General features: G+C 40.2%; 1 protein-coding gene across 4 annotated transcripts in view; it reads right to left on the bottom strand.

Moving 5' to 3' along the window:
- gnas (GNAS complex locus) overlaps positions 1-24,538 on the bottom strand; it is a 292,173-nt gene that overhangs the window by 2,015 nt on the left and 265,620 nt on the right. For 2 of the 4 annotated variants that reach the window (XM_033042023.1, XM_033042025.1), the window contains exons 6-11: positions 17,918-17,972; positions 10,967-11,040; positions 7,936-7,994; positions 6,615-6,750; positions 4,359-4,489; positions 868-935 (exon numbers count right to left, since the gene is read on the bottom strand). In XM_033042023.1, the coding sequence (XP_032897914.1) occupies positions 868-935; positions 4,359-4,489; positions 6,615-6,750; positions 7,936-7,994; positions 10,967-11,040; positions 17,918-17,972 (523 nt within the window). The remainder of the gene's footprint in view (positions 1-867; positions 936-4,358; positions 4,490-6,614; positions 6,751-7,935; positions 7,995-10,966; positions 11,041-17,917; positions 17,973-24,538) is intronic. The other 2 variants (XM_033042024.1, XM_033042026.1) reach the window with 1 other exon arrangement.

Here is a 24,538-nt window from a genome sequence, read left to right as displayed (position 1 = left end):
TGATTGCATTGCAACTTCTTATGAATGATGAAGTGCTCTAGTACAATCCCAGTTTCCTTAAAACCATATTCCCCCAGTGGAACGTGGAGATTTGCTGAGTTCCACCTGGCCAGAAAAACTGAGTTTTCTGGGGGTCTACATTTTGTTTCTGTTTATTGCATTTTCTGGGATGATAACACTGGCAGCTGGTATTGTCATTTAATTGGTACCCAGCAGGCTCAACACAAAGTTCAAAAGCTGCTGCCCTAAATAACACCATGCTTATTAATTATTTTGTTAATAAATGCTTAGGAAAATTGATATTGAAAAGTGCACTGAAGTTGCTCACTGCCTGTTCATCAGTCTTTATATTGCCAGTTATATCTGGCACTGATAGTGATCACAATCTATGAACAATTATTTTTATCAACCACTGAAATTACTGAGGGATTAAAATATATTAGATGCAAAAGTAAACAGGTTATAGTGATTTGTTGCAGTGGCAAAGAACTTAACAATTAAAAGTGCATTTTTTGAAAAGGGGGAAGAAATGTTGAGGAAGGTAATTCCTGATAGAGCCTAGACAGCATAGTCAGGTTTGTGCAATGGGCTCAGGTTATGAAGAGTAAATGGTAGGAAATTGGATAAATACTTGAAATAAGTACTTGTAGAGAGCAGGCACAAACTTGATGGACCAAATGATCACCTTCTGTGATACAAGCTTCTGCGACTCGGTATCAGAGGTAAAGAAGTTTGGGGGGATAGTTATGGGATCAGAGATCGAAACAAAGGACATGTGCACAGGTTTTTAATTTGACTATAATCTGAAAAATGACAAATTGCGATACATGTCAGAAACTGTAAAAATAGAGTAATGTGCTTATTTACCAGGAACTCATCTCTTATGAAGTACTTGGCCCTTGTGACTCTTGGGTCTTCATCAGGTTCTGGCGAGGCTGTTGTAGGAAGGCAATAACAAAGAGTGAGCCAACGGTGTGAACCAACCGTAGCTGCATTATAGATGCACTATAGCAACTTACATAAGCAGACAAGCTAGGTAACTGTTTTCAGCAGCTTTTAAGGGGAGAAAAGTACTCCACTTTCATGCCCACTATTCTGTACTGTTTAGATCTGAGCTGTAACCTCCACATTTTAAAAGTAATGTTATAATTCAAAAAATATATATTGGTTATGTTGAAAATGCATTTTGACATTGTTTTTCAAGAGCAAGCACTGATTTTACAAGGGATGTTTGAAGATTAAGTTACAGCATCTATTTTAAAATTTTGTCTGTATACATCTTCTATTTTTGTAACACTCCAGTGTTAACTTCACTGGTATTATTGATGTCGTCTCAGCTTGCACCACTGAGAAATTCCATTTCTCCAAACAACCTCGGTTTTAAATTGCAGCAAGCTTTGCTATTTAAAATATTTCTTTAAGTCAGGTACAGGGGCTCAGATATTATTAGTTCAGGGATAAAGGTTCATTTAAGTCTGGATTTAATGGATACTCAGGTTTTTTAATGCTGAAAAATGTAATTTGGACAGCATCTAATTAAGCTCCAGCTACAATAAGCCATAAATTGAGATATGGCCCTTTTTTTTTTATTTAATGAGTAAATCAATCTAAGGAAAGTGGAGGGGGGTGGGGGGAGAGTAGCAAGTGTGGAAGCATTCTTGCCTGGCCCTCAATTATGCTGGAAAAGTGGTCATCCACCAAGACATCCTCTGTTTTCTTGGGCTGACAGGTATCAAGGCCTGTAAATTCCTACATTCAAGATGAAAACAATGATCCCAGTTTCATATTTAAATTGCCAGTCTGCTCCCCGAGACAATTCGCTGCACTTAATTCAATATTTGGGGATTGTACCAATGTTTGTATTATTTAAAATATTAATATTTCTCAACCTTAATGCATTTTCCAGTATTACAACTGGGCAATAATTTCCAAATGGGGCTGAGGGATGACTTTCAGCCTCGCTTGGTCAGTGAAACTGAATAGCACTGAGATAAAAGTGAAATATATAGGTTCATACCAAATTATTTAAATGATTTCTCCAATTCACAATGTTTGGAGAAATGTTCTTCTACAATTTTGTAGAATAAATTATTTGTGGAGATGCAAAGAATACACACTCAAAATGAAGGATGTACATAAATCACTACAAATAGATATTCTTGGCTCAGGTATTTTTATGGAGCCACATAGTTAAAACTGGTCACTGGGTCAATTCACTCTGTTCATTTGCATTTAGCTTATTTACCAAGAATAGGGGAATGTATAAAATGTAATTGAACATGCAACAAGAAATTAGATCATATTGCATTAACCCATAAATTTGCATTTCCATTAGTAGGAAGCATACAGTAGATTCAATATTAATTCTATATCAAACTTAATCCCGATTTGTTAATCAGAATTGTAAATGCACTGGTAAAAATACTTAAGTGTTTACGTTCAGAATGTTTATTTCAAACTGCTACTGCTAAGAAATAGTGCTATCCCAAGTAATATGCATCAGTGATGCTTGTGCTGAAGAAAATAAACACGAGAATTAACCGCAATCTTAGAACCAATATTTTAAAGCAAGTCATCTAATGCTGGTTAGGAATTTGCGGTTTATGACCAAAGTACCAGGTGATATCTCCACTACTGACTAATCTTTAAAATTATTTTAAATATAGACAATCCTTGTCCTTTGAATCGAAGGACAAGGGAATCAAAAATCCCTAACACACCTCAAAATAGCGTCCCTGAATGTTATACATGACATTCTATAGAATACAGAACAGTACAGTACAAGAACAAGCCCTTCTTTCTACAATGTCAATGCCGAACATGATGTCATAGCCATCTCTTATCGCCTGCACATAACCCCTATCCCTCCATATGCCTATCCAAAAGTCTTATAAATGCCACAATTGCCACAATATTCCATTCAATTGAAGGAAAAAAGATGTAGATATTGGATGCTACGAAAGAGTAAAATAAAATGAGTGTAGCGGACGCGGAGTTGTCCGTTAAAGAACTAGGCAGACACGAAGTTTGTCCGAAATTCTGGTTCTTTATTCTACACTAATTCGCCTCACTCAACTTTAAGGGCAGACTCCAGACGCTCCCTGGAACCCCTGGTGTGCTTGGCTCTAGGCCTCTGCGCCTTCCTGGGCACTGTGGGCAGCTGGCCCACTTCCTGCTGTCTGGACAGCCACAGCTCGTCGGCACGCTCCGCTAGAGCCCGGGGATTAGGGTTGGGAGTGAGCAGATGTCGTCTGGAAGCTGTTGCAGGTAGGCATATTCAAAAAGCATGCAGTGATGGTGGCCATCCATGAATGAGAGCATCTCGCTCATTAGGGCTGATGGTTTACCGTCGCCGAGCCGGCCCATGTTGTAAATGCGGGCCACTCGCTCCATCCGACTGAGGCTGAAGGTATGGAGCAGCAACTCCTTCAGGCCGCCATATTTATCGGCCGCCAGTGGATCCTGGAGGAAGGGGATGATTCGCCCGGCCGTTTCTTGGTCGAGCGCGCCGACCACATTATGGTAGTGGGTCTCATCGTTTGTTACCCCGCGAACAAAGAATTTTGATTCGGCCTGCTGGAACCACACCTGCGGCAGGGTGGTCCAGAAGGTCGGCAGTTTCAGGTCGACAGCGCTGAGTTGGGCCTGATCGTCGACGGTGGCGGCGGCGAAGGATTAGGTTTTGGCGCGGCGCATTTTTCTTCCAGAATACCTATTCTGGACTTCGGGGTCACCAAATGTAGCGGACGCAGAGTTGTCCGTTAAAGAACGAGGCAGACATGAAGTTTGTCTGAAATACTGGTTCTTTATTGTACACTAATTCTCCTCACTCACCAACACTGTGCGCACGCGATTAACCCTTAAATACTACCCAAGGACACCCATGACCGAACCGTGATCCCTACCTTTCATCCAGTACCGTCACATGAGGAGTATTTTGTTGAAAGTGGAGTCAATCAAAATATTTTTATGATCATGTATTTAAATAATTTAAAGTAGCACTTTTAGAGCAAAAGTAGGAGCGTGATAAAGGCATTTTAATTGTGATTCAAATGTTCTCTATGTTTTTCTTGATTTAACCAGATAGCTATTACTTAACGTGGATTGGTGATTCTCTCTCACCACACTCCACTTTAAAAACAATAAACAGTCATAGGTCTCAATTGTTTCTTCAGAGAAAGAAAAAATATTTAATCATCATCCTGTTGATGTAAGCAAGAGATTGCCTACAGAAATTTATTTTTGTGGGAATGTCAGAGGGTGCACTGATGCAGAAAATAATTATTTTTTTGTATGGAAAATCACACATATGCATGGATCTTCTGAATGAGGAGGAACATTTAAAATAAAGTGCTTACCGTCATCTGGCGTAGTGTAGCGAGCAAACTCGGGGAAGTAATCCTCTATTTTAGATTTTCCTGCTAGCACTTTTTCTGCCAGCAAATCCTGCTTATTGAGGAAGAGAATTACAGAAATGGTCCGCAGCCACCTATTTTAAAGAAAAGAACATCCAATGATACTGTTGCATAAAAATAAATCTTCAATTTCCCACATATATCCTGATTTTGGCTGATAGAGAATTTGGTTCGATGCAACTTCACTTTGTTCATAACTGCTTCGTTTTTACTACTAAGTATTGTAATTTTGTCTTCAGCTATTGTTTCATTCCTTGTGTATCGTAAAGGGATTGGGATTGGCAATTATTATCAATGCTATTTCTATTTTGATTAATCCGTTATGTGCTTAGTTTCTAGTATAAAAATCTCCACAGATATGGGGTATAAAATATAAGAGTTGGGATGCTATGTTACAACTTTGCACAATACCGGTGAGACCATATGTGAAGTGTTGTTTGCACGAAAGGAAAGATTTGTTTATGTGGGAAAAACTGCAGAAAAGATTCACCAGGATAGTGTCTGCATTGAAGGATTTTTGTTATGGGTAGAGATGGATTATGCTGATTTTGTTTTCCATGAGTGAGAGGCTGAGGGATTTCTGATCAAAGTATAACAGATTCTGCAAGGTACAGATATGATAGGCAGACAAAATCTTTTTCTCTATGGTGGGTACCAGAAACAAGAGGGCATAGGCTTAATGTAAGAAGTAGTTTTAAAATGGTTCTGAGGGTTTAAGTTTATTTTTTAACAATATGCGTTTGATATCTGGAATACACTGCCAGAAGAGGTGCTAGAATCAGATACAATCATTGTGTTTACAAGGCATTTAAATGGTCACTTAAATAAGAATAGGGTTCCAGAGTAGATGGGCAAAACAATCAGCATGGAATTGGCAGCTGAAGGGCCCATTTCGGAGCTGTGCAATCCTTGACTTTTGTCAATGGCATTACTTACAATCATAGAGTCATACAGCACAGAAACAGGCACAGCTCATCCATGCCACATAAGATGCCACATCTAAGTTAGTCTAATTTGTCCGTGTTTGGCTTAACTCCCTCAAAACCTTTGCTGTCCATATACCTGTTCAAATGTCTTTTAAATGTACCGGCCTCATACTTCCTCTAGCAGCTCTTTGCATATGCGCGTCACCCTCTGCGTGAAAAGTTGTCCTTCGACTTCCTCTCTCACCTTTAACCTATGCCCTCTAATCTTGGGGGGAAAAAAGATTGTGCATTTGCCACCATTTATTCCCCTTTTGATTGTATACATCTCTATAAGTTCACCCCTCAGCCTCAAGCACTCCATGGAATAAAGTCCTAACCTGCCCAACTGTCCCTATTGGCTAGGCCCTCGAGTCTTGAAACATTCTTGTGCATCTTCTCTGCACTCTTTCCAGCACGATGGCAGCTTTCCTGCAACAGGGTGACCAAAACTGAACATAATATTCCAAGTGCAGCCTCATCTACCTCGTGTACAATCAAATAGAAGGCAGTTCTAGAAGCTGGCAACTTTGTCAAGAGACCCTTTTTAAACTGAACCTAGACTGGGGGGGCTCACACAACACATACAAAAAAATTGGACCAAAATGCCTGCCATTACAACTACCTTCCCTTGTAATACAAGTAAAATTGGCATTTGAGGTAATTGGGAACTTGGACATTTAGTTGCCATTTTATGCAGTAGCAAGGCAAGGTTTTCATACTAACTGGCCTCCTGAAGACTAAACAAGGGGCAGCAACAAGCTATGAAGGCAACCAGAAGATTCATATTATAAATTGTGGGTCTCTGAATCACTACTCTCTGCTGACACTTCAAACGACATGATCAATGGGGTCTTTCAACAAAATCATGACCAGCATTCTGAACAGTTTCAATTTAAGAGGTAACTTTCAATTCAATCCAAAAGTTACAGACCCTCGAGTCCTGGCAACATCCTCTTAAATCTTGTCTGCATTTTTTCCAACGAGCCAGGAGTTAAGTTTAAATTCTTTAATTTAAACACCAAGGGCAGTAAAATTCTTGAATTCTTTACCTGCTTTGAAGAATGGCTGTTGCATCAATTAGAAAAGTGATGTTTTAAAAATATTAAAGTTAAGAATAAAGGACAAAGCTGGGTAAAATGAAATTAAGGAATCAACAATAATTTCAATGAAATGGATAAGTCTTGTTCCCATGTCTCAAATATAAATACAAACATCATAAGTGTAACAAATTTACCTATTGTTCCAGATGCTTTTGAACAGATTGAGAGCTTCTTGGAGGCGATTGGTCTCATTGTCCTCTCTTATAACCATGTTGTAGCTACTGCTAGCCACCACAAATATGATAGCAGTGACATCTGAAAGCATAACGGCTAATAATGAATCAGACCAAATGAATTGAAATTAGTAAAAAAGAAAATTATTGGATTACAATGTCGGCTAATTAACACAACATGGTTTCAAACAAAAATATTTCACTGTTTGAAAACACATGCACAGGTTAAAGTGTCTTGATAACTATAGCAATATTGCGGACTATGTTGCACAATCAATGTCAAGTGGAACTGCCTACATATCAGTGGTATAAATATTAAAGTAAGGTGGAATTCTGCAACATAGAGACAATGCAGGCTAATAAGGTATGAAAATGCAGAGTCAAACATGGAACAAGGGATAAAATAGAAAGGAAGGCCAAGATATTATATAGTGAAGGACAGATAAACTTGGAAAAGATCAGAAGAACAAGTTGAGAGAGAAGTATTGAACCAAAGCTGCTCTCTATATGGCAAGAACTATTATTACTGTATATGCTATAAAAGTTATTTGAAATTATATATATTTATATTGGATGAAGAGGTCATATGGTTGCAAATTATTATTTTTTACCTGTACAGGTAATTTTTTTAGTCCAAATAATTTGTCCAACAAGCAAAACCAAGATTGATAGCAATGTATTTTAGCCAAATGTAAATGTATCAATAATAGGCCAAATGAAATTAGCATTAATGCCTGTTGTAAACTAGCTAAAATTATCAGTAAAAAAAAGCATTTATTGCTTGTAGTTATGAAGACTGAATAGTAAGCAGCGTGGATGGGAGCCCCTCACCTTTTAGCATTTACAATGCATTTACAATGCCATTTCCTAAATAATTGCAGCAGCCGTGAAATTGCAAGGAGCACAATGCTGCAGGCATCAGCTATGTTATTTTGCTTGTTGCCACATTGCTATTCGAGAACTATAACCGCTATGCTTCTTTAAGCTCCATCAATTTGATTCCAAGATGCAAGTAACTATTGAAGTGAACTAGATAAACCGGGCTTTCCCCAGTGTATCATTTAGTTGGTCCAGTGCGATGGACAAAAGCCTAACTGACATCTAGTTAAACCTATACAACTAGGCTGGCACTTGGAAATTGTAATGTTAAATGAGTTATGCATTCTTTCTCCTTGAATTGCTGTCTGCCTCCCTGTTACCAAGTGAATGGATATACTTGGTCAGACAATCTTCACACAAGTGTAATACATCTTTATCAAGGCATATTCGCTTCAAATCTTACCATTGAAGCACTGAATCCATTTCCTGCGCTCATCACGTTGTCCTCCAACATCAAACATGCTGCCAAAAGAAAATGTTTGAACAAATTCTATGATCAACAGATAAGATAAAGTACAATGAAAAAGCAACTTCCATAAATTGTAGACTATTCACATTCAGAAAGTGTGACCAAAGTTGAAGATGAAAGTTAAGGTAGTTTAGTTTAGTTTATTGTCACGTGTACCGAGGCACAGTGAAAAGCTTTTGTTACGTGCTAAGCAGTCAGCGAAAAGACAATACATGAAGACAATTGAGCATTGCAGTGTACAGATACATGATAATGGGAATAAGGTTTAGAGCAAGATAAAGTCCAGTAAATCCAATAAAAGATAGACCGAGGATCTCCAATGAGGTAGATAGCAGCTCAGGACCAGTCTCTAGTAGTCCAGTCAATCTAGCAAATTTGAGGGGGTTACCAGCCACTAATTGCAAAATAATTTATTCTATTGCAGGAGATGCCAGTATGGTCCTCTAAACACCATACTAAAAGTCCTAACAAATCCTCGCATGGGAAGTGGTGTAATTTGCATAATATGCAAATTAGCTTTCACCATTAGAGAAAATTCATATTTCATAATTTATTTCATAAATTCAGGAACATGGCAACTTGTCTGACTGGTAGCAGTGGTACTCCACAGTTCAGGCCAGAGATAGCCTTCATTAGCATTCAAACAACCTTCAATAACCTTCGACTGCATTCTAACTATCTTCACTATAATTATAGCCTTCAAGAAATTGTCATCAAATCTTATTAAAATATGTCGTCTCTCGAGAAGACTACTAGAGGGTTATAGAGCATTTGAAGGCTTTTTGAAGGCTGGTATGCCTGCATTACCTGTCATAGTCATTTCAATAGTATTCAGCATTCAAATGCATTAAAGTACTCTGCTTTGTAGGTGTATGAAGGGAATCTGAATATTGTGTACCCTTGCAACATCTACCATGGTCAAGAGGTCAAACCTTTGAAACCATTTGTCATATGTATGTCGCATATGTGACAAATCGGTATGGAAAAGCAACCATTGCCTTTGATGGTTATGAAGATGGGCCTGTCATCAAGGATGCTACACACTGCAGACGCACTGGCAGCTCCAAGGGACCAAATGTGATATTCACAGGAGAGACTTCGCTGATACTGAAGAAAAATGAGTTTTGCGTCAACAAAGTAAACAAACAAAGGTTTCTTTATATGCTGGGTTCCTTCCTTGAGAGGGCGGGCTGTACAACGATTCATGCTAAAGGAGATGCAGACATCCTGATCATCAAGACAGCAGTAGAGTCAGCGAAGGTTGTTGACACCATTTTTATTGGTGATGATACAGATCTGCTAATCCCGTTGTGCTACCATGGAGATGCAATCAAGGAAGAGCTATTCATGAAACCTGAAACCAAAGACAACGCCAAAAAGCACACGGTATGGAACATAAAGAAGACAATGAAGATCTCGGGAAAGAAAATCTGTTCCAGACTATTCTTCGTACATGCATTTCTTGGATGTGATACAACATCAAGAGTTTTTGGTGTAGGCAAAGCAGTGGCTTTGTTTAGATGCCATTTTTTGTAACAGACACACGGATGCAAACATATCAGAATTTTTATTTTCTCTGATTGAAAAACCTAAACCATGGAAGTCAAACTCATAATATTAACCTGTGAATATGTTCATCATTTTCACTGATCATGAAAACATCATTTTGGATACTTTAATTGCTGCTTATATTACAAATGACCCTGGAAATTATGAATTTTCTCTAATGGCGGAAGCTAATTTGCATATTTTGCAAATTACACCACTTTCCCATGCTAAGACTTTTTAGGACTTTTAGTATGGTGTTTAGGGGACCATTCTGTAATTCACTGCAATAAAGTAAATTCTTTTGGGTGGTGGGTGAAGGCACTACTTTGACTGGACTATAGTTGATGGTAGGATGTATAAGTTGCCTGATAGCAGCTGGGAATAAACTGTTCCTGAATCCGGAGGTGTGCGCTTTCACACTTCTATACCTCTTGCCTAATGTGAGAGGGAAGAGGGAGTGGCTGGGATACGACTCATCCTTGATTATGCTGGTGGCCTTGCCGAGGCAGCAAGAAGTATAAATGGAATCAATGGAAGGAAAGTTGGTTTGTATGATGGTCTGGGCAGCGTCCACAATTCTCTGCAATTTCTTGCAGTCTTGGATGGAACTGTCCCCAAAACAAACCGTGATAAAATGCATCTGTAGTGGTCAGAACCAGTAAGTCTCAAAGGAAGGACAGGTAGGGAGTGGTGAAGGAATATGGCGATGCCAATGGGCTGGCGTGTTTATTTCAATGCAAGGAGTATCGTGGACAAGCAGATTAACTTAGAGCCTTGGCACTATGATTCTGTGGCTATTGTTGTAAACATGGTTATGGGAGGGCCATGACTGCCAATTCAATATTCTGGGGTTTCAATGTTTCATACGTAATCTAGAAGGAGGCAAAAGAACTGGAGGAGTTGTGCTACTGATCAGGAAGAGGCAATTGAAAGCTTCCAATGAATAGTTATTGAATGGGGATTCACAAGTGCCAAGTTTTCCTTGCTAATAAAGAAAGTTATATCTGCACTTGCAATAATCACAATACACAAAATTAGTGATAGCCAATAAAGCTCATCTTTATTTCGGAAAGTACAGATGAAAAGTGAATTTAACAGTTACCTAGAATTGTCAATTTTAATCGAATAAATGTACTCTGAAAAGTAATTAACCTATCATCACTGAATAATTGCATTGTATTTATTTTCCCTTGTTAAGAGATGACTTGTTCCTGGTTGGTTAGCCGCAGTCAAAATGATGGGGGATGTATAAAAGGCGGTGTAACTATCTTCCTTTGTCATTTATATCCCCCACATAATGGGAAAAGAACAGTCATACACACAGACTACAGTGGCCACATGCACAACATTACAAATGTCAGAATGCCATCACAACATTAATTCATGCAGTGTAAACCACCGGCCAAGGCATACTCACTGAAAGTTTACTTTTTCAACTTGAAACCTGGTTTCAAAAATTCCCGATGTCAAAACTCTGCATCGAAGAAGGTCCTTCAAAAGGAAAAATACGCCCACATGAGAAAAACTATCCGCTACTATCAAGAAACATTAAATCTTTACGGATGTATACAATGGTATTGTGAATAATACAATCAAAACTCAGTATTTTGAGTAAAGTAATTCAAAATAATGTGCATAAGCAATTCATCAGAATTCATCATTTGAGGTTGGGACAGCCAAATACAATTGGATTTATCTTTGTGATAGAAATTTAATATGCAAGTAGGCATGGGGCATAGCAATAAGATAAGAGATAACTAGGGCAATAATAAGAGAATGAGACAAGAGAGGGGCAAAAACAACAAATTAGATATTGGAGTAAAGAAACATGTGGGTGTATTTAAAAATAGATCTTCTGTTAGAATGGAAATTTTCTTGTATGATTAATTTTAGCTGCTATGATTGTGTTATGCATTTGGTTCATGTTTACAGATACTAACATCCTTAAAGATAAAGCCAGGGTATCGCCTCAGCGCAGAGGGAGAAGAGGAGGGAAGAGACTGGAGACCTAAGACTTTTGCCTCCATCACAGTGAGGAGATGTTGGGTGGACTCACTGTGGTGGATGTTAATATGTGTTTATTGTTGTTTTTTTATTGTATTGTATTGTATGTATGACTGCTTCAATTTCGTTCAGACTTCGGTCTGAATGACAATAAAGGCTATCTAATCTAATCTAATCATTTTATTGATTTTGCAAGAGGTATTCTACAGTCAATAACAATAATCTCTCAGATTACCAAATTAACATGACCAAGTGACCATTCTTGTGATAGATCAATAATAATTCTGCCTAATTTTTGCAAGTGATCTCTCCAAATACAACCACAGACTCAGAAAAGGCATGGAAAAAAATGGTGGAAAACATTAGCACCTGGTGCAGAACATGTCCCAAATATTTCACAATCAATATTACGTGGTTCCATCCACTCCCTTAGGGAATCTTAAGTTATCAATCAAGTTATCATTCACTTAAAAATCAATTTTAGTAGATTAGTCCTGAATTTCAGGCAGAAGCCTGAAATTCAGGACTAATCTACTAAAATTGATTCTACTACTGTGGGGGCTACAAATGATCTACTCTTCAGGATAAGGTAAAATAGCAAGTACTGGTCGGAACACATATCTAATAATCATTATCCAACACCCTTAATGGTCTCAAATATTTTAATGCATTTAATATCTTTTTGTAACTTAGTGTCCTTACTTCATTGTGATGATCAGAAATGTACATGGCTGCACAAATGCAGATGCATTCATGATTTAGTGTGACAAGATTAACAGACTACTTCATTTCAATATTGACCTTTTATTGATCCCAACATATGATTGGCAAGACTCGCACATACCAAGCATTATTTTGATAGCTTCAACTTGTGGGTCCTATTTTCCATCAACATTTCAAGTTCAAGTTCAAGTTCACATTTATTGTCACATGCACCAATTAGGGCACAGTGATATTTGAGTTACCATACAGCTATACAAGTAAAAATAACGCAATACACAATAAACTAAACATAAACATCCATCACAGTGGAATCAACATTCCTCACTGTGATGGAAGGCAATAAAGTTCAGTCATTTTCCTCCTTTGTTCACCCGTGGCGGTCGGAGCCTTGAACCCTCAGCAGTTTGGCGCTGCCGACGGTCCGCTGTTCAAGCCCTCTTCGTCGGGATCATGGAAAGTCCGGCGTCGGGACGGATCGGAACACTCCACGACATGGAGCTCCCGAGTCGGCCTTTTCTTACCGGAAACCGTGGGCTTCACGGTGTTCACAGTCCACAGGCCCCGCAGTCGGAGCACTTCCACAGCGATCCTCGGAAAAGGATCGCCCGTCCGCGATGGCAATTCCGCGCCGCGCTTGCGGCTTGAAGCTCCGGGCGGTCTCCAGGAAAGGCCGCACCAATCCAGGTGTTAGGCCGCAGGGGGAGGGGATGAAGAAAGATCACATCTCCGTCGAGGTAAGTGACTGAAAACAGTTTACCCCTATTCTCCCCCCCCCACCCCCCCAAATAAGACATACCGAGAAACATTAAAACATACATTTTAGACACACTAAAAATAACAAAAAAAGTCGAAATAACTCACAGGCTGCCATCTCGGCGCCACCCAGTGGTTTAATTCCTATTGTTTTAAATAATTTATTGTGCAAATGTGTACAGCATCTCCACACTTTCTAAGTCTTGTTTTTTTTGGCTATACATCATATACAAACTTAGCCACCCTGTATTTGACCCTGAACAAGATGTCCCAAAACAGATGCAAAACTCCACCATTCACGGAGGTTGACTACCCTAAACACAACCTCCGTTCAGGCTCGAAGATAACCTCAAAATGCTGGAGCAAGTCAGCGGGACAGGCAGCATCTCTGAAGAGAAGGAATGGGTGACGTTTCTGTTGAGACCCTTCTTCAGACTGATGGTTCTCAACAGAAGGGTCTTGACCCGAAACGCCACTGCTTTTTTCTCTCCAGAGATGCTGCCTGGCCCGCTGAGTTACTCCAGCATTTTGTGTCTATCTACGATTTAAACCCGCATCTGCAGTTCCTTCCTACACCTCAACAGGCCATGCCAATGCTAGAGCTCCCAACATGTAAAACTTTGCTTTCATGGCATAGTGTGTTGTGTTTTGTGGCAACCAGGCCTCCGAACGACCCATTTACCTGTTACAAGCACTGCCCAGATTCGCAACTGATAGCACACACTTCCCAAGGCCTGTTTCTTTTAAACCACTCCTACAATCAAATTTTCTTATTAACTTGAGGAATTTTACGAAATAAAAATATAAAAGATTTAAAAATGACTAAAAACAAATATGCAGAGAAATGTAAAAATTCCAAGCATAGACGGCGCTCGTTTCGCTCAGTCCGCCTTGGCCGACTTGATCTCCCGGTTACCAAACACTTTAACTCCCCTTCCCATGTTGACCTTTCTGTCCTGGGTCTCCTCCATTGTCAGAGTGAGGCCAAATGCAAATTGGAGGAACAGCATCTCATATTTCACTTGGGCAGCTTACAACCCATAGAAACATAGAAAATAGGTGCAGGAGTAGGCCATTCGGCCCTTCGAGCCTGCACCGCCATTCAATATGATCATGGCTGATCATCCAACTCAGTATCCTGTACCTGCTTTCTCTCCATACCCCCTGATCCCTTTAGCCACAAGGTCCACGTCTAACTCCCTCTTAATTATAGCCAATGAACTGGCCTCAACTACATTCTGTGGCAGAGAATGCCACAGATTCACCACTCTGTGTAAAAAATGTTTTTTCTCATCTCAGTCCTAAAAGATTTCTCCTTTATCCTTAAACTGTGACCCCTTGTTCTGGACTTCCCCAACATCGGGAACAATTAGATTAAACTTTATTAATCCCCTTATTCAGGGGAAATTCTGATGTCCTTGCAGCACACTAATAAAAATACAACATAGTATTCAAAAAGAAGTTCAACACAAAACATCCCCCCACAGTGGTTCCCACTGTGGGGGAAGGCACAAAGTCCAGTCCCCATCCTCTTGTCCACCCAAATCTTCCTGCATCTACCCTGTCCAACCCCTTAAGAATTTTGTGCGTTTCTATACCCAGTGGTATGAATATTGATTTCTCTAACTTCAAATAACCCTTGCAGCCCCTCTCTTTCCATCCTTCCCCCACCATAGTCATACTAGTTTCACTGTTCAAGAAGGAACTGCAGATGCTGGAAAATCGAAGGTACACAAAAAAGCTGGAGAAACTCAGCGGGTGCAGCAGCATCTATGGAGCGAAGGAAATAGGCAACTTTTCGGGCCTAAACCCTTCTTCAGACCCAATCATATGCCAATCATATGTTGGGATCAATAAAAGGTCAATATTGAGATGAAGTAGTCTGTTAATCTTGTCACACTAAATCATGAATGCATCTGCATTTGTGCAGCCATGTACATTTCTGATCATCACAATGAAGTAAGGACACTAAGTTACAAAAAGATATTAAATGCATGAAGAAGGGTTTCGGCCCGAAACGTTGCCTATTTCCTTCGTTCCATAGAAGTTGCTGCACCCGCTGAGTTTCTCCAGCTTTTTTGTGTACCTTCTAGTTTCACTGTTGTTCTGTTGAGTTTCACTGTCTGTATAGGGTGATTTCACGAAAGGTCACTGGAGCGTAGATCCGCACCCACGTGACCGCAAAATTTAACTGGGGGACAAGCGTCACTTCCGGTACATGTTAGTGAATGGGAAAACACGCACTTTCACACCCGTTAAAAACATCGAAAACGGCCAGTTTTTGAGCTGCAATTTACTGTACCAGTCGGGGTGACCGTGAGGCACAGCTACCTAAATTTACAGTTAAAAAAAAAGATAGAAACTAATTTTACTGAAGGATTTCTAACTTTTAATACTTTTCATCTAACAAATGAATAAAGATAACAAAGCCAATAATGCCTTACTTTTGATGAAATGCAGCGAGCAAACGCGATAATTCCCGATATTTTGGATCTTTAAATCTCCACGACAAATGTCCGCTAACAACTTCCGCTGTTTTTGCACCTTCAGCTCCCTCTTGAATTTACCTTAGTTTCTAACTTTTTTTTTAACTGTAAATTTAGGTAGCTGTGCCTCACGGTCACCCCGACTGGTACAGTAAATTGCAGCTCAAAAACTGGCCGTTTTCGATGTTTTTAACGGGTGTGAAAGTGCGTGTTTTCCCATTCACTAACATGTACCGGAAGTGACGCTTGTCCCCCAGTTAAATTTTGCGGTCACGTGGGTGCGGATCTACGCTCCAGTGACCTTTCGTGAAATCACCCTATAACTTGTTATCACCAAGCCCACAGCCAACAATGGTCCATTGTCAGCTTCACCTTTTCTTGATCATCGTTACTTTTTGAATATCTTTCATTCATTTGTTCTATATCTCTCTATATCACACTCTCCATCTCTCGTTTCTCATTCCCCTGACTCTCAGTCTGAAGAAGGGTCGCGATCCGAAATGTCACCTATTCCTTTTCTCCAGAGATGCTGCCTGATCCGCTGAATTACTCCAGCTTTTTGTGTCTATCTTCAATATAATTAAACACTTGGAAAAGGTGGCTCAGCAGTTAGTGGTCTCATAGCTTCAGGGTTAAGTGCAATCTGACCTCAGATGCTGACTAAGCTGTATGCACATTCTCCCTGCTATTGTGTCGGGTGTTCTCCATTCACATCCCAAACATGCAGGTAGGTTAATTGACTGTCAATTACATCTTAAAGAAGATAAGGGTCAAAAGAATCAATGAGCATTTGATGGAGAATAAGATGCTGGACATAGGATGAAAAGGACGAATGGTAAAGAAAATCATCTTTGCTGATTAAGGCAAAATAAGTTTATTCCAAAGAGATTAAAATAATATTTTCTTACGCAGATGTCGGATTTTGATTACTCTAATTTCCTGCTGCAAGATATCGTTGAAGCAGAGTTTGAAATTGAATTAGATAGCGGGATGTCAAGGGTATTAAATGTATGGGGCACAGCAAGGAAAGTGCACTTACGTTAAATAGTTCATGTTACGTGTGAACTTGAAGGAATGAATAACCCTTGTTCTGCTATCCTCTATTGCATTAAGTATTCAAATAAGTGATGAAGAATGCCAATTGCACAATGGAGCTCAGCATTAATTCAATTTAGGCTGAAGTGTATCATTACCATCTATAGGTTCAACGTTATCCTCTTTGCCAAATGATAACTTGAACTTCAAATATTAAAAAACTGCAGTTTAGTGAATCGTGTGCAGCACAATCTTAGATTTGGAATTTGATCTCAGACTCTTAGATTTGGATTTTTCCTCTTCTTTTACAGTAGGCATCTGACAGCCCTGCGTAACGCTATACAATGTAGGTAAATGTTATGGTGACTTATGCACCAGATGTTGAGATTCAATGCCCTAAGAAAAGCTTTCACTACACCAGTATGATATAACCTACAAATGAGACTAATTAATTTATGAATCCATGTGAATATAATAATGTAACTACTGACTATTTGGACTCAAATTCAAAATAGTCGTGCTCATTTCACCTATCCTACCCATAGATAAAAGAAAAGTCTGAATGCAAGTCTGGATAACAATGTGGCACTTAACTACGCGTTTCTTGGGATTCAGAATCAGGAATATTTAAATCAAATTTATGGCAATGAAACCTAGAAATGCAGTACATATTGGAATGGGGATTTTTTGCAGTGCACATTGATCCAAGTAAATTTTGTATTACTCTTTTTATTGCAAATTGTGAATCTGCATAAGCTCAGACAAAGGCCTGAAGAGTCAGCAAAATAACTCTGGTAATTTTAATATTGATGCTATTTCAATTTAGATTCCAGAGATCAGATAACTAGGAATTCTAATAAGGGGTCTTTGACCCGAAAACGTTAACTCTGTTTCTTTTTTCTACAATTGATATCAGACCCGCTGCATTTTTCTAGCACTTCGGTTTCAGTCCAGGAACTGGTTCCCACTTTTATACCATCAAATCTGAACCACTTATTCTGATGGCAAACAACAAGATTTGAAATTTTGTGCATTGTGAGGTTTAACATCAAGGACGGTTGGACTAAGGATACTGACTGAGGAAATACAAACAAAACACAAGTATATGGACAACTTATGGACTGCTATGCATTTACAATTCTATGGCCAAACACTTTGCTGTATTTCAACATAATTTAATCGATTAATTTAAAAGCTGAACTGATCAAGGTCAAAAATATTTTTATCACAACAAAAATGGAAAACAGGAGAATGAAAAATATTAAAAAAGTACAGAACTTAGTTCAAAGTTTGGCTACTTTGCCTCTCATCCTGAAATATTGCACATTAATGAGGACATCTCACAAATGCAACAAAACAGTTCTTACCTGGTCTGGAGGTATATAGTCACATTGTCTGACTATGTCAATCCTATCTAGAAAGCTGCAAGATAAAACAAATACGATTGAGTTACGTGCAATAGATGAGACATTGAAAGGAATAATGGTCATTTAAATAAGTCACAGCAATAATGTTCTGAAATTCAAGCTAAAACATGGTTCACCACAAAAGTGCACTATGATTCTCCACATCCCTCTCATTATCATTTTTGGGTAATGCAGGGATTCTCTAGAGCCCTGAGAATGGCAGAAATAAAACCATAAGTTTTGAAACTTAGATTCTGCAGGGAATCAGTGGGATATTTCAGGAGTCTGTAAATTCCTGATGAATGACATACAAGTTCTATCTGCTGATACCATTCTTGCATAAATGATTTTAGCACAGATAGAATAAACCACAAACGAGTATGTATATCGTAAATATTATATAACATGGCACATGAACAAATATTATATAGCATGTAACATAAACATCTAGCATAGATTCTTGGCAATTTTATTTGCACTACTGCATATTGCACTATTTTTTCTTTTGCACTATTGTATGTATTGTCATATTTATCATTATCATGTGTATACTGTTTTACTGTACTCTTCATCTGAACAGAGAATGTCATTGCACCCTGGTGTATTTGAGAATAAACTCGTGAATTGAATCTGCAAAGTTTCATATTTCCCGACAGTTCCTATCAATCAGAAGGAAGATTTTCAACACCTATGATTAATTTAGATGCTCAATGTGACTTTGCTGCCACATTTGCTACCGTTAGTTGATGACATTGCTAATGAATTGAGAATGGATTGACTTATATGGATTTATTGCTTCAATGTTGAATTGCAGAGTTGCCCGCTAATATCGGAGAAATGTGATGAAAAATTATGCCAAATTAAAGCGGCCATGAAATGTAAAACTACAAGAGGAGTGACCAGAGCTTGTCAATCATATAGCCAAACCTAAATGCTGCGATTTATACAGAGTGGGACTATGAGTGGTATGGATGTGTTTTGTGTAAACATTTTAGTCAGTCTTGCATAGCAATCTTAATGATTGGTTAACAATATCTGCATTCATATTTTGTGTAAATACAAAATATATTAGAATAAATGAATTCCCAATTAAATCTACATTGCCAGCAATGATAACTCGCATAAAGTAAAATGTGCCAAAGCACCGCATGGGAATGCTATTAAGGAAAATCTGGCTAAACAATGGTCAGATGCAAGTTTTAATAGTGTCAAAGGAGGCAAGGGCTAGACTGGCATAGTGGCCTACAGGGGAAACCTATGGCATGTATCCCAGCCAATCAATGACAATAATAGAGTAATAACAATACAAAAGGTCAGTACTATGTTTGAGAAAGATAATAAATAATATATGGGTGATCTTGTGCCCCCAGAACTTCCCAAAGAAAGATTGACTTTGTTCAGCCGCATCACAATTATACCAATCACAGCAAAAAACAAGACAAAAAATACTAGATCTTTAGGAAATTTTCAATTACAACTGGAAAATGTCCCTATAATGAGAGCTACGTATATAGATTTTCCAAGCATATAAACAGATTATTTTATCCACCATCCATTTTATTTCACTTTAACTAATTTCCCTGTAAATACGCATTTATGGTGGTCTCAAGCGCTCACCTAGTTTTTCCTTCAAAGGATTCATATGCATCTCAGTCATTCCATGTGAGTTCACTTTATAGAAGAACACAGACCTTGCAATCTTAATGATCATACCACAATCAGCAGATTATAATCTCACCAAATTTCTTGAGTCACAGTAAAAAGATTTAGATTGCCCAAAAGATTTAGATTGCGAGATGTAAATGCTTTTCAAATAAGTCATTCAATTCGGCCACTCCCTTGTCCCTCCAAGCAGTATGACTTGGCAACACAAGATATTTCAAATGTACACTGACTACCCACATGGGGAGAATAAACCTCCTTAATATTTTAACATCCAATATGATTAAAGAGAACCTTTACATTTGTTGGCACAACTTAAGCAGCAGCAACAACAACATTTCCAGAACTGTAATCATTTGTTATAATTAAATGAACAATTGGAAAGTTATTGCATTTAAAATGTCACTATACAGGGCTCCCACTTAATTTTTTTCCTCTGTGGTCAGCCGGGCAACCTAGGCAACTTTTTAAGTTGCCAAATGACAGTTTAGGTGGTCATTTAAGACGGCTTGCATGACGCATGTGATAATGTGCTCAGGCGAAGTGCGTTGTTACCAGTCGGAATTATGCTCAATGAAGCATTCACATATTATTTCTGCTTCAAATAAAGTCACAAACTAAACATATTCACCAATCAAGGCATGATATATGCCACAATGGCATGCAGCAAAATTATAATACAGTATCTCAACTCTTTTTACACGTTGCAATGAATGCAAATTTTATTGTTTCTTTCCACTTCCAAACAAAAATATGGTTGGATTATTCAGCGTATGATCAACCTCGGTGAGACCACGCGTAGGCTTGGCGATCGCTTCACACAACACCTCCACTCAGTTCGCGATAACCAACCTGATCTCCCAGTGGCTCAGAACTTCAACTCCCCCTCCCATTCCGAATCTGACCTTTCTGTCCTGGGCCTCCTCCATGGCCAGAGTGAGGCCCACCGCATATTGGAGGAACAGCACCTCATATTTCGCTTGGGTAGTTTGCACCCCAGCAGTATGAACATTGGCTTCTCCAATTTCAGGTAGTTCTTGCTTTCTCCCTCTTTCCCAGCTCTCATCCGCCCACTGTATCCGCTTCTTCGTTTCTTCTTCTTCTTCTTCCCACTGTATCCGCCTCTTCCTTTCTTTTTCCCGCCCCCCGACATCAGTCTGAAGAAGGGCCTCGACCCGAAACGTCGCCTATTTCTTCGCTCCATAGATGCTGCCTCACCCGCTGATTTTCTCCAGCTTTGTCTCCCAAAGGGATCCCACCACTGGCCACATCTTCCCATCTCCCCTCGTCGGCTTTCCGCAGAGACCGCTCCCTCCGTAACTCCCTGGTCAATTCGCCCCTTCCCACCCAAACCACCCCCTCTCTCCTGGCACTTTTCCTTGCAACCGCAGGAAATGCTATACTTGTCGCTTTACCTCCCCCCTTGACTCCATTCATGGACCCAAGCAGTCTTTCCAGGTGCGGCAGAGGTTAATCCGCACCACCTCCAACCTCATCTATTGCATCCGCTTTTCTAGGTGTCAGCTGCTCTACATCGGTGAGACCAAGCATAGGCTTGGCGATCGCTTCGCCCAACACCTCCACTCGGTTCGCAATAACCAACCTGATCTCCCGGTGGCTCAGCACTTCAACTCCCCCTCCCATTCCGAATCCGACCTTTCTGTCCTGGGCCTCCTCCATGGCCAGAGTGAGGCCCACCGTAAATTGGAGGAGCAGCACCTCATATTTCGCTTGGGCAGTTTACACCCCAGCGGTATGAACAACGACTTCTCCAATTTCAGGTAGCCCCTGCTTTCTCCTCCCCTTCCCAGCTCTCCCTCAGCCCACTCTCTGCCTCTTCCTTTTTTCTTCTTCCCGTCCCCCCCCCTTCACCCCCACATCAGTCTGAAGAAGGGTCTCGACCCGAAACGTTGCCTATTTCCTTCGCTCATTTAATGCTGCCTCACCCGCTGAGTTTCTCCAGCATTTTTGTCTACCCATTCACACAAGTTCTGTTATCCCACTTTTCTCAGCCACTCCCGACACATTAGGGGCAATTTTACAGAGCCAAGTTAACCTACAAAGCCAATGCATCTTTGGGATGTGGGAGGAAACCCACATGCTTGCAGGGAAAATGTGTAAATTCAACACAGACAGTGCCCAAGGACAGGATCGAACACAGATCTCTGGCGTGTGAGGCAGCAAGTCCACCAGCTGTGCCACTATATTTTGTTTTCCAACACAAAAAATTATGCTTTGGTTACTTAAAAAAAAAAAGAAACTATCCATTTTCAGTCTCAAATCTTTAAGTGATGCTATGTCCCCCTTTACAGATACTGTATGTTTTAATTCAGTTCAAGACTATGGGGCACTACATTGGCCATAATGTTGCTGCCTAAAAGTGCCAGAGACCCGGAATTGATGCCGAATACGGGTGCTGTCTGTATAGAGTTTGCTCCTTTTCCCTTTTATCGCATGGGTTTTCTCCAGGTGCTCGTTTCCTTCCACATTCCAAAGGTGTGAAGGAACCTTTTTCAGATCCAACCCAAAACGTAATATTTTCCTTTTGTTCAGAGATTCTGACACACACACACGCACGCACACGATGTTTTGGGTCGAGACCCTTTTTCAGAATGATGTCAGGGGAGGGGGCGGGACAAAGATAGAACGTAGTCGGAGACAGTAATGGGGCTTTTTCACGGGGCGACTTGACGCAAGAGTTAACCAGAGTTTAACATCGTGGGAACCTCGTGCGATAACAGTACGGCATTCGTGGACCACCGTGGCGCTAACGGCAGGTAATCGTGTAACTTGGTGACTCGGGAGAAAATTCAAGCAAGCTTGAATGAGCAAGCTTGAATTTCTCCAAGAGTGACTTGTACACTTGTGGTTGAGCATTGCAACTTTATATGAACGTAGTGGCCAGTGCGATATCCGTGCGATATCCGTAATAACTCTTGCGGTTACCATGGGAACTCCTGCGAACGGTAAACCCGGAAGCTGGACAGAGGGGACAGAAGGTGAGTAAAAAAGGTGTTCTCAATATCCTTTAACTGGCGAAAACTTTGGAACTAGTCGTTCGGTGCGAGTTGATTAAAAAGTGTTTGGAAATTTCAAACTTCAAATCAAATGTCTCTCAAACCTGCTGATTGTATCTGATTCCACTTTTCGTAGCAAGTTCCGCTTTTCGACATAAAATGCTTGAATAACTCAGGCAGGAAGCATCTCTGGAGAACATGGATAGGTGACGTTTCGGTTCCAGCTGGGAAAGAGGAGGCAGGATCAAGCGTGGCAGGTGTCGGAAGGAACTGCAGATGCTGCTTTAAATCGAAGATACACAAAATGCTGGAGTAACTCAGCGAGTTACTCCAGCATTTTGATCTCTGGATGGAAGGAATGGGTTTCCCAAACTCACCCATTCCTTAAACCCATTCTTTCTCTCCAGAGATGCTGCCTGTTCCTCTGAGTTACTCCAGCATTCTGTGTCTATCTCAGGTAATAGATGGACACGGGCGAGGGGGCAGATGGTTTGAACAAAGACCCTAGATTAAAGCATAGTCTGTAAGATAGGATTGTGAAGCATGGGGAAGGAATGTTTGGGGGGGGGGGGAGGAGGGGGGGGGGGTGAGAGGGGTGAGGGGAGGGCTGAAAGAGGTGCGAGTCTAGATGGGCCACAGTGGGGTGGGGTGGGGTGGGGTGCGGGCGAGGGAAGGGTAAGAAATGGGAAGAGAGAGAGGTTGTTAGAGGTTACCTTGTGGCTAGCATCCGTCCATCCATGAGAGATGATGGTGTGGCTTTAGAAACATAGAAAACAGGTGCAGGAGTAGACCATTTGGCCCTCCAAGCCAGCAGCGCAATTCACTATGATCATGGCTGATCACCCAAAACCAGTACCCCGTCCTGCCTTCTCCCCATCTCCCCTGATTCCGTTAGCCCTGAGAGCGAAATCTAACTCTCCCTGATAGTAGAATGAGGCCATTCGGCCTATCGAGTCTACGCCATTCAATCATGGCTGATCTATCTCTCCCTCATACCCCATTCTCCTGCCTTCTCCCCATAACCTGTGACACCCACACTAATCTCTGGGTTAGGCAGCAACTCCACTATTGTGCCGCAGTGCCGTTCCAAAATTCCCTGTCTGCGTGTGTTTTAATATCCCAGCCCAGCTTTAAACCTGGGAACGGGAAGGGTGATTTTACAGAAAATAGAACAATACAGGAGGGGACCAGTAAATGGTCAATTAGGGGAGGGCACCAGTAAATGGTGAATTTGGGGAACGCACCAGTAAATGGGGAATTGGGGGAGTAAATGGGGAATTAGGACAGCAGCAGTGATAGTCATTGATTGTGTTATGTTATGCACGGATATTACACTGGTGTGAACTTGTATAATACGCTGTGCAGCAAAACTGGACCATGAGTTTAAGATCAAAGATTTGCGTGTAAATTGATATGACTGATAGACACAAAATTGACCCTTCTTCAGACTCTCTCCAGAGATGCTGCCTGTCCCGCTGAGGTACTCCAGCTTTTTGTGTCAATCTTCGACAGATTGGGTTTGCTGTAAATGTCTGTATGTTAATATGTGTGTCTTTTCCTCTTGGACATTACTTTGTTTCTGTTGGTGGCTCCACATTTTATGATAGCCTGAAGTGTGATAAAGCTTTTACCTCAGCAGTTTGATTGTCAGTGCTTGTTTACCTCATTGTTAAATAAATATATTTTTTACTATCAGCTTGATTTCTGCAATTCTTCATTAACACGTCACTACAAGATGAATGTCTCTAATGTTATAATCCCTCTCATGCTGAAACACAAAATAGTTGAAGGGAGGTGATATAATCACATTTTCATTAAGTTTCATTTTTGAGTGTTCAGGTCCATCAATTGTTGAGCTATTTAAACGTTTGAAAGTTTCACCTCTCGGTAGAAAATAAAATAA

Source organism: Amblyraja radiata, chromosome 23 (genome assembly GCF_010909765.2).
Source record: "Amblyraja radiata isolate CabotCenter1 chromosome 23, sAmbRad1.1.pri, whole genome shotgun sequence".
Classification (NCBI taxonomy): Eukaryota; Metazoa; Chordata; class Chondrichthyes; order Rajiformes; family Rajidae; genus Amblyraja; species Amblyraja radiata.
The sequence above is the reverse complement of the archived record's forward strand: the minus strand, read 5'-3'. Positions and strand labels throughout refer to the sequence as shown.